Source organism: Harmonia axyridis, chromosome 6 (genome assembly GCF_914767665.1).
Source record: "Harmonia axyridis chromosome 6, icHarAxyr1.1, whole genome shotgun sequence".
Classification (NCBI taxonomy): domain Eukaryota; kingdom Metazoa; phylum Arthropoda; class Insecta; order Coleoptera; family Coccinellidae; genus Harmonia; species Harmonia axyridis.
In genome coordinates, this window is record NC_059506.1 from 21,776,131 (window position 1) to 21,788,096 (window position 11,966).

At 32.3% G+C, this 11,966-nt stretch overlaps 1 protein-coding gene across 1 annotated transcript; it reads left to right on the top strand.

Moving 5' to 3' along the window:
* The first annotated feature begins 4,313 nt into the window (after positions 1 to 4,313).
* Positions 4,314 to 7,638, top strand: LOC123682402 (segmentation protein Runt-like). The gene is made up of 4 exons (XM_045621001.1): positions 4,314 to 4,957; positions 6,326 to 6,466; positions 6,558 to 7,135; positions 7,217 to 7,638. Exons 1-3 carry the CDS (start codon positions 4,564 to 4,566, stop codon positions 6,974 to 6,976), a joined length of 954 nt encoding a protein of 317 aa, XP_045476957.1. The 5' UTR covers positions 4,314 to 4,563; the 3' UTR covers positions 6,977 to 7,135; positions 7,217 to 7,638.
* The last annotated feature ends 4,328 nt before the right edge of the window (positions 7,639 to 11,966 follow it).

Here is an 11,966-nt window from a genome sequence, read left to right on the forward strand (position 1 = left end):
TAGTAAAGACGCTGACGTTCTTCTGAAATAGTACCATGTGTACAACATGGACAAATTTTAATATTTTAGTACTACAGCTTTTAAACCAGAAGAGATAGACGAAATTTGATACCCCTCTCTCGTTCTCTCTTTCTGAGGAACTAACAAGAGTCGTATTCATTTTTCGCCACCTTCTTTTGTTTTCGAGTTATAAGCGAAAATTGAAAAAAGGGCGATATCGAAAAAAAAATTATGTCTCTGCTAATACTGATGATAGAGCTCTGAAATTAAAACATTATATAGGACTTTTTCACGAAGAACCCAGTGGCGTGCTCGCTAGTATTTTTAACAGGATCTTCAATTACTCGATGCTGTACAGGGTGGGCAAATTTCGATGTTTTAGCACTAAATTTTTTAAATCAGAAGAGATGAAAGAAATCTGACACCCCATTCTTGTTCCCCTTTTCTAACTTACTAGTCTTTTAGCAGGATTTCTAATTACGAATCTATAACAAATTTCGAATCTATTTTATATATTTATATCTCGAAATGGATTCGAAAATAACGCAAAGATCCACAAGATCGCTCTTGTTATAGGAAGCTCTATTTTTCCGTGCTCATCAACAGTTGAAACCAAAGAAATATTGAGACTATTAGATTTTTTGACCATTTTTTATTATTTATTTTCATATATTATATATATATTTTCATAATCATACGATGTTGTATGTTTTTTAAATCATTAAAAATTGAGCTTTAAAAGAATGGCACAGAAATCTAGTATTCCCATTCAGAAAAACATAACTTTGGATCATAACTTCGTAATAAAAAATCCTGCTGAAAAGTCTAGCTCGTCACTGGATTCTACGTAAAAAAGTGCTTGTATAATGTATTAATTTCAGAGCTCTATCATCAATATTCGCTTATAATTCAAAAACAAAAGGAGGAGGCCAAAAATGAATACAACTCTTTTCAGTTTCTCAGAAAAAAAAACGAGAATAGGGTATCAGATTTCATCTATCTGCCTAAATTCAAAAGTTGCAGTGCTAAAACACTTTGCATTTGGCAGTTTAAGATATTCAGCAATTTTTGTACATACTGGTAACTTCCAAATGTGATAAGCATCAGCCTTTTCGGTTAGCATTGTGCACTTGTACATTATCTAATTACCCCTGGTACTCTTTTCAAACTGTTTTTTATCATGATGAAGATAACTTGAGAGTATTTAGCCATTATACAATTATTATTGGTATTTTCCTAACAGCGCTATGAAATAATTATTTTTCTTTGTTGTTTGTAATTGGAAGATCTAAAGCACTCTCTGCAATCTTTCTCGAATACTTGAACACTTTCTCCAACATTTGTGAAATAATTGAAAAGGTTGAGTTGCAATAAGCCTTATCTGCTTTCGCCATTGATCATTTTCAATGAAAAAAGATATGTCAGTCCCTCTAATTACGGTAAAAATTTATCTAATATATCAACAATTACATAATGTATTTTCAAACATAAGGTTATTAAATAATTATTCTACATAGTTATTGAAGTCGAGATGTCTGGTACGTCTCCTTGTGGTATTAATTCTGCACAAGTCCTATGAAATTTTTCATCAATGAAACTAAAACGATGATAATTTTGTTAAAAAGCATGTGCATTAAGGGGAGAAATATTACCAGTTTGTAATCACCTCGGGTACTTTCTTCCAAGTGTTTCTAATAGCAGTTGCAATGTCTTCTAACCGTTTAGCCATTTGATAATGAGTTTCTTGACATTTCTATAAGTAATGAGGTTATTATTTAATTTTTCTCCATTGATCGTATTACGGAAGTATGGATTGTGTTAAATGGTGGTAACTGATATTGTAAACAAATAAATATTACCTAATTACTTCTGACGCCTTTCTGAAAGTATCTCATGACAGCATATTGAATCTCTTCAGCTACTCGTGTTGGTTTTGATATTTTCATTACAATAGCGACAATTATATAATAACTCTCAGTTCGGTTCATATCTGATGGGAGATAATGATCTTCTTTGAAATACGTAATGGACCAACGTCTCCAATAATTGGAATATTTGGTCTAGCCTTTAGGAGAGGAGACTAAATGCAATTTGCATTGAACACAGATATATTAAATACTTATGACACCTTTCTTCAATATTGTGTGGGCCTAAAGAGGGATCATTTACCATTAAATAATGAGTATTCATATGTTCCTAGCAACTGGATGTATTACATAATTGTTTTTATTTATGTGCTCTTTTGAAATATTCAAGGGTTCATTAGTGAGCATTTGTCTATAAGAATTATATTTACAAGGTATAATAAAGTTTTTAACATATGAAAAATCGTAAAAAAAAATTTCTAAACTAGCGTTTCTCTTTAGAATATATTCAAAGCTGATCAAAGACATTGACCAACTTATATTTGTATTATGAAAATCATAAAAAAAAATGTTGCATTGAAAAATGTACAAAGTATTTCATATTGAGATGAGAAACAATTTTTACATGAATATATGACGATATATCTATCCGGCCTTTTTTTACTTGAAATTATCACAAAACAAATTGTTTTCGTAGTATTGCTAGACATGTCCTGTTTTGGAGCAAATTTCTATGAAGTACCTACTGATATGTAAACATTTGTTTTGAGAATTTCTCTCTAATAGCATCGGTTGACATGACCTGTTTTATTGATTATACACACAGGGAGACAAAATTGAATTCTTTATTAACAGAAAAATGATTTTTATGAATATCTTTCTTAAAAAGATGGTGTTGTAATATTTTTGTACACAAATTTGCGGAAAATATTAACGAGAAATATTGGGATGAAATCATGAACGAAAATCGGAAATATAAAATTCGAAAGAAGTCATAACTTGGTTTCAGAATGTTTTGATCGTTTGTCTATAACGCACCATATTGAAAGAAATTTTGTATACAAAGTGATTCAAACGTACTTTGATAAACTTGATATGATTCCTCACAATATTCTTATATAGGTAGGCATGGTTCAAATAAATATATGTCCGGGAAAGCTCCGTTTCCAAGATACATGGTATTGAAGTTTGATTTTTATTTTCATTTTTTTTTAATAAATTTTGAAATGTTGACTTTAATTGAACGAAGGTTTTTTATGATGTTGTCATTGGTCTCAATTCTCTTTATCAACCTGTATACTATATAACATGTGATTTATTATGATGTTATATGATTACGATTATTTTATAGATATTTTTTATAGTTTTGATGATACAATTTGCGAAATTTGACTTGAACATTTATTTGATTATTTTAGGCAAATGAATTAAATTTCAACTATTTCCGATCTGTTGTTATTGGGCATTCATTTAAAATTTTTGCTTGAATTTTCTTATGATTTTGATGAAGCGATAAACAGGAAATTTTGCATTTTCGAAATTGCTACACACAAAATATCAACTCGATTGGATCTGATATCACTGAAATTTCAAATCTTTTTTCCGATATTCTACTTGTAGCAAGCAACTCGAAATTCTGAACAAAGCTTGAAATTATTATTTTATACATTCACGCAAAATTTTAACTTGATCGAATCTATTTTACTGAAAAACATTCAGTGCTCTACACAAGGATCGACCCCGACCGATAAAAAATAGATTTGATTAATATAGGTACCTATATTTAATATATTGAAGTGAATCTGTGTTTATATTAAAGAAAAAACAGGTTTTATTATCAACCTGCAGAGTTCATTCAGATTACAAAACGACCATTTAAATATTGATTTATTATAACCGATACCAAACCTTTGGTTCAAGGAAGAAATTCCTCATTATCTACTGAACTTTCAGCTAATTACTTTTTTAAATGAGTAAAATCTGAAAATTGAATAAAATACATATCACTTCTTGGAAACGATATAAAAACTAAATATTTGCATAAAATTTAGCACAGCAATCTACAGTATTGATTCTTATAGTTAAAATAATTAAAATCCGTAAGAATCATTCCTCAAAAACTATTTAACATACGATAATCAAACTAGAAACTTATCAATCCTACATGTTGTAATTGTTGTATTAAGATCATATTTCGTAACGAAAGCTCTACCTTGAATGTTTCGGAGTTTTACAAAGCATGTTGATCCTTTTGATTTCTCTCAATTATTCTCTGTACCATCTAATTATAGCAAATTTCAGTTTTCATTCAAGTTTTTTATTACGCTAATACTTTTTGTTGATTATATAACAGAAAAAAACTATCTAATTGTCTTTCATGGATGAGTTTCAGTCATTTTCATTATCATCATTTAGTAAACCGTACTTTTCTGCCATATTTCTTAATCTTATATTTCCTGGAAGGCTCATTTTAATTGAGGTAATTTGACAATAATGCACCTCCTTAGAGGTTCTTCTGACAGCTAAAGCAAAAACCACCCTTCCAGGGGTGGGGGTGTTACTCATCCCAGGTAGCTAACACTTATTTATTGGTTATCCTTGGACGGAGTATTCAGTTACAATCTTCCCGGGTCAGCAACAAGTGGTACTGTCATCTTGACGGGCTCTTCTTGTCGCGTGAAAACTTAGTGCGGTCAACATGATTTCGTCTCCGCAAGAAAACCTCGGGGACTTGGTACCAACCGAAAACCCATCGATTATGTGCAGTGCTCTTCCTTCCCACTGGAGGTCGAATAAAAGTTTACCAATGTTGTTTAAAGTTGTGTCTTTGGATGGCGAAGTACCAGACGGTACTCTCGTCAAAGTGTCAGCCGGAAATAACGAAAATTGCATCCCCGAAATGAAAAATTATACTGCAGTTATGAAGAACCAAGTGGCGAAGTTTAATGATCTAAGGTTTATAGGAAGAAGTGGCAGAGGAAAAACATTTATGTTGACTATCGCTATACTGTCAAAACCACTTCAAATAGCGACAGTTAACAACGCTATCAAGATCACTGTAGATGGACCCAGAGAACCTAGATCCAAATCAAGTAAGTATAATAAAAATCTCCAATTATACCTTTGAAATTTAACAGTTTAAACTTTTACTAATACAAGTGCATAAGTGAATCTTTAAAACACAACGCTGAGTGGAGTACCTACCCTGGCATTGTAAGTGCTTCGAATGCACTTATTCACGAGAATGTATTATTTTTTGTTATAACTGTATCATAACTTCAATTACCATTCTAAAAATGAATTTTTGATTGGTTAAGGTAACTTCCAACTTTTCTTGACAATATCGTTAATTTTAAAATTTAAAATCTCATCAAGGAATAGATCCAAAACTTAGAAGTTAGTTATTCTTGATCAAATTTGAAAGCGAGAATTAATTTTTAAGAGTATATAAATTGCTATGCTTTGTTTCGTAAATAACTGACTGATAATAACAAAGTTGTTTTTCACCTAGCAATCTTTAAAACATTATTTAAAACAAGAAAACTATTCAGATTAAATCCGGCTGACATGAATTCCAAATTTTAAAGGCTGAAAATCGGAAATTTGAATCACTTAAAAAGACGAAATTCTCCTTCCCTATTACTAAAGTATCGGTTTGGCGGTAACTTTAAGTCCTTTGCCTACTCATGACACTGAAATTATATTGGTACGATGATACGAACACAAAATTTTCGAAAAATCTATTCTGATTTTGAGATCGACACCCATCAATGTCATTTGTCTTTATATAACCATGTTCAGACAGACAGAACGACAGCCATACTACCTCCTTTTCACCTTTTTGACTTGGTATACCAAATCCTAAAGTGGAAGATACGTGTAAAATCAAATGCTGATTGAACATAGGTACTTATAACATGGGCGCCCGCAGAAATTTTTCTCAGGGGGGGCAAAATGAAAATTATTGAAAAACGATAAGGCGTCCATGATTGTCATTGAAAACCGGAAAATTGTTGTGAATCCATTACTTTCCTTTTTTCCTTGCCCTTTGGATTGAGAAAGTTATATTGAGGGTGTTGTGCTGAAAAATGATACAATCAAAATCTCAGGGGGGGCCATGGCCCCCCCTGGCCCCCCTCTGCGGGCGCCCATGACTTATAATGAAGTATTCATCGGTGTGGTCCAAATTTTGAAGAGCAAATATGAAAGGCTGAATATAGGGATAATTCATAGTAAAACAGAGAGCTTTCCACTTAATTTTAGAAAGATATGGATTCATTACTACATACTGTGTGTGAAATTAATATGTTCAATTATTCTATTCTCCATTTTCCCTTCTCATAGAATGTTTTATTCGAAACATATCGGGTTGGAACCCATATTGAACAATTGTATAAAATTTTGTCTGTCTCTGAATTGATTTCCATTAGCAATGTCATTCATTTAGAATTTTTTTACAGATAATTTTTGTGGTTATCCAATGCCATGGATTCCTGGAGCTTATAATCCGAATGTGCTGAATCCGTGTTACTCATACCCATGGCCTGATCCTAGAATACCCCCAATGCCACCTCCACCAATTGCTCTTCCTGTATCAAGATGTAAGTTATCTACAAATCTGTAACGAATCATTTAGAATATTGTACATTTTCATTATTGAACATATTTTTCATTTAATTTTTTTTTTTGCAGATCCAAATTTTATGATGGTGAGTCCACCCATCTTCCCACCACAGCAACCTTCTCCAGCAAGACATGAATATCCAAATAGTCAACGTTGGTCTAGCGTAGAAATCAATAATAATGTGGTACAAATGGCACACCGACAACAACAGCATCCTACTTTAATTAGACCCTCACAGATGAGCAACAATTCCATTTCAGATAATTCGAGCTTGTCTTGTTCTTCTGGAAGTATTGTGGCAGAAAATGAGGATGTAGATGAAATTATAAGCGAGAATGATGATGACGATGAAATTATAGACGTGGTAGCAATAAAGCCAGATCCAGTAACTATGATCGCAAAAGATGTGCCTACCAAGTCTGACTTGAAAGCTCCTAGTGCTAAATCTGTTAAAACCACTATGTGGCGACCGTACTATCGCCCTTAAGTTTTATCTACAGCCATTATTTTACTCAAAGATAAGGGCAGCTAGATATTATAGGAAAATCGCATCCAGAACAGCAGATGATGATTTTTGAAAACAACTTGATTATCCTTGATAAACCTTCGAATAATTGGATCAAGGATGGTTTTGCACTGAACTGAGGTAAGTTGTATCCTACTTTCGAATATTATTATTCGAGAATGCATGATTATTTTCTAAATTAAAAAGCTATTTTTTTTTCAGATACGACCTAGTTATGTTGAATCCAACTTTCACACAACAGCTCAAGTTCAATCAAGTTCAATTGAAGAATCATCATAGAACACATCCTTGATTTAGTTTAAAAAGAAGCTTTCGGTCATGTTTCATTGCTGTTAGGGATGCTAAGGTTCTAGAATATAATTTCTCAATCGACTAGACATCTGTATATGGATCCAGTTCAAATCAGAAGAAGATTGAAATTCAAAATACCAAATAATAGAAGGAAAATATTATAAATCAATAACAGGCTGGAATGGTTGTAGAAGTTCAACCGGAAGAAATATTGGGAGGGAGTTGGAAAAGCTAGTCAAAACCTTGCGGTTACTCTTTAGGAAGCAGGCTTCCAATGTATTTATTTGTTCAAAATCTAGTCAAATCCTTGGGGATAATTATTAGGAAGCAGGCTTCCAATGTATAATAATAATATATGAAAATTCATAATATATGCATATGTATCAATATATGTAATTGAAAATTTATAATATATGCATATACAATGTATAATAATAATATATGAAAATTTATAATATATGCATATATGTATATACCAATATATGTGATAAATTATAATTATTGATATAATTATAAATTTAATGAAAATAACCTTTTTTTCATTTGTTTTTGAAATATTTGAAACTTTATAATATATGCATATGTATCAATATATGTAATTGAAAATTTATAATATATGCATATATGTATATACCAATATATGTGATAAATTATAATTATTGATATAATTACAAATTCAATAGAAATAACCTTTTTTTTCATTTGTTTTTGAAATATTTGAAACTTTATAATATATGCATATGTATCAATATATGTAATTGAAAATTTATAATATATGTATATATACCAATATATGTGATAAATTATAATTATTGATATAATTAGAAGTTTAATAAAAATTAACCTTATCAATTTAGCCCTAATGGAAAAAGGTTTGTTCCAAATTATATTACCTTTGATCATTGAATAATAACAATAATATATACCATTCGATAATAGTCTACAACAATTTAAATTGGTGATAGGTACATGTTCCAGAAGGTACTACATATTCAAGATTTTTTTCATCATATCGGTTAAGGAGTTGAAGGGGGAATATTCTCGGAAATATTAAAAGTACTTATGATCTATATTAAAAGAATAAATTAATACCAACTATATGGGGAAAAAATATAAAATAATATCGAACACCAAGCGTGGTCCTAGGGGAGGGGGGTCAAAGGGATCATGACCCGCCAAAAGGAACCACCTAGCACTTAAAATGCGTTTCAATCAGATATTGTACGAAATGGTCCTATCAAAAACCTTGGATCCCATAACGCCCCCCCCCCCCCCAAGGCTATTCATATATTAATAGATAAGTATTTTCATGGAGAGGAAAATTTTTAATCGATAAGTTTTATGAAAAGGGAATATTCGGAAAGGTATGAATTTAGTTAAAAGTCGGTATTACTTAATTAAAAGGATGAAATATCAATCAATGAGTTTTTGAAGAGAAAAGACAAACGAAATTAAGTGTTTTTCAACTGACACGATAATGCAAATACATTGTAGGATTTCAGATATGCCTACTTATGCGTTTCGTCCCTGGCACACACACCGGACTCATCAGTGTGACTTTGGTATATTTGTGTGTGCCGTGTCACAGACGCTTGGGGAATTTATTATTATCGGGAGCCGCCAGGTTTCGAACCCGGCACCTTGTCGCATCTCGGTGAGAGAGACAAGACTCTTAACCTATGGGCCACCGAGTGCTGTGTTTATTGTTGTTATGTGGAGCTTTATGAGAAGCCGCCACAACATAACTTGATCGTTAATAGAAGCAGAGCTAGCGCGAGCAATTTTGGCGCCTGAAGCAAAGAATTTTCAGCGCCCCTGCTGAAAAAGTGTCAATAAACATCACCTGCCCCGATGATAATTAACCATTTTTCATTTAATAATAATAATGAACTTTATTTCCACAAATAGAAGTACAAAGATATATAGTAGTCAAGTTGTAGTTGTGAAAAAAGGCGGAGTTGAGTCATGCACGCATGCATATCCTGCTCAACTCAACCAAAAAAAAAAAAATCATAAATAAATATTTACTTAAAGGCGTACGTTTTCGCTTATCGTTTCTTTCTCAAGTCGTTTCCACTGGGTTTCTTTTTTTTTTCATTTCTACCTACAATAAATTTCTGAATTTCTTCGACGCCGATGAACAATGCGTAAGTAATATATCTGATTCTCACATTCACAAGACACTGCGTACGATCGATGAAATATTACCTATCACACCACAAGATTTTTAGAATAGTGCGAAACACGAGATTGTGTCCTACTAGGGATTCATCAAGCCAAGTAGGCATGGGCGCCCGCAGGGGGGGGCCAGGGGGGGCCATGGCCCCCCCTGAGATTTTGATTGCCTCATTTTTCAGCACAAGACCCTCGTCACCCTCAATATTATTTTCTCAATCCAAAGGGAAAAAAGGAAAGTAATGGATTGACAACAATTTTCCGGTTTTCAATGTAATTACATACTATACATATAACAATAATCGGCAGAGGTATTTTTTCAATCGGAAACTTTTTTAGGCGCGTTGAGCACTTCTTGGGTGAAGAAAAATCATGGAACCGAAAGCACTCCATGCGTGTCAATTTGTTTATAAATTCATATTATATATATGCGTGTCGGCAATCGGCATTTTCTTTGAACGTCACCAGATGATCGTTTTATGGGCGGCTTCTTTTTAGGCGCTTTCTTTGATGTGGGTTTCTTCATGCGGCTTCTTTCATATTTCAATAATAATTGTCCATTCTCCAATCAAGATATTTTTTTTCTCGAGAAGAAGTAAGAATGAAGGGGATAAATATAGAATTTTTTCATTTGTATTCCTATTCTAGACAAACCACGTTGAGACTGTTGAGGGTGTGTTTAGAGAGTATTTTTAATGTATGTGACTTCATATTACGTTATTATAGATAAGTTCTATAAATAATTACAAAGCTGATTTTTCAGTTAGGCGCCTTTCGGCAGTGCCCAAAGACTGCTCCGTTCCTTTTTTTTTTTTGTTGAGAGTCATTTTCACTTATGTTTATGTTTTTATGATAGATTTACCCTTGGAAATATGGATATTCGAAAATTTTTCGAAAGGAAATTGCCGATGACGATTACAATTAGTCTCCTAAAAATATTATGCTTTATATACAAATGGCGGCTGATTCCTTCAGTAGTAATAAAGAAGCAATACAAAAAAAAGGAATTATCGTTTTTCAATAATTTTCATTTTGCCCCCCCTGAGAAAAATTTCTGCGGGCGCCCATGCGAAGTAGGTTAGCATTTTAACCAACTACTTGACTTGAAAAACAAGCTCGTGAAAAATTGCTTACTTGAGCTTGTCTTAACTTGATTTTAGATATTTATTGCTTGACTTGATATCAAGCTACTCGAGCTTGATATGCACGCGTCGCACGGCATATAATTCTGCAATCTCCTGCGCACTGGAAAAGGGATTTCCTCGAGCGCCGAGAGACTGAAGCATTCGCTAGTGTGATTTTATTAGAAGTTTTCTCACATTTCTATGAAATCTGTTGGTAGATTTTGGTAGTTTCAGAAATATCTTTCTTCCAAACATGGCCAAGTATATTATATCAATGCCAGCATCTTCAGCTCCTGTTGGGAGACAATTTTCCAAAGCTGCTCTTACAGTTACAAAAACCTGCAATAGGTTAGGAGACAAATCTATAAGATGCCTCATGTGTCTTAGATCCTGTTTGGAAAATTATGAGAACAAATAAAGCCTGGAGGTTTCTCAATATTAAGAAACTTCATTATTTATAATATATTACTATTTATCTTTATTAATTTTTATTTTGTTATGATTTATAGTTAATTAATTCATGTTTCTATTTCAAAAAAGTTGATATTTTCGGTTCTTTCATACAATGAGTTTAATAAATGAATGTGTTTTTTGCAAGGTTCCTTCCCATTTCATCATTTTTTTATTGATGTGAAACTACACAATAAAACTGTCATCAAGTCATCGAGTAGCTTAATATGATTCAAATACTTGATAAATAAATACTTGACTTGAGATTGCAAAACTACTACTTGACGTGAAATCTGTTTCACTCAAAAATGAAGTGTTTTTGAAATTTTATATCACAGTATCATCAATAAAGAAACTCCTACATTTTGACACCAAAATTACAAAAATCCTTCAAACGGTTCACAAGAAAACAAACATTGAATTTGTCATTGATTTTTTAGTGGTGCGTTAATTTTGAAGCGTATATTCCAGTGAAACTATTCTTCCTGAGAGCCATCATCATAAACGATTAAGGAGCTTTTTTCCAACGCTTCCGAGTGTTAATTCTTCAGAATGGTGTGACGCACGGGATGAAATATAAACATTTCGAAAAAGTTGATATTTTCGATTCTTTTATACAATAAGTTTAATAAATAACAAAGTTTTCAGCAAGGTTCCTTCTCTTGTCTTCATTTTTTTATTGATGTGACACTACGCAATAAAACTGCTATAAATCGAATAGCTTGATATGATTCAAGTACTTACTAAATAAATACTTGACTTGACTTCAGATTGAAAACTACTACTTGACTTGAAATCTGTTTCACTCAATGAAGTGTTTTTGAAATTTATATCACATCATTATCAATAAAGAAACTCCTACGTTTTGACACCAAAATCACAAAAATCCTTCAAACGGTTAACGAGAAAAC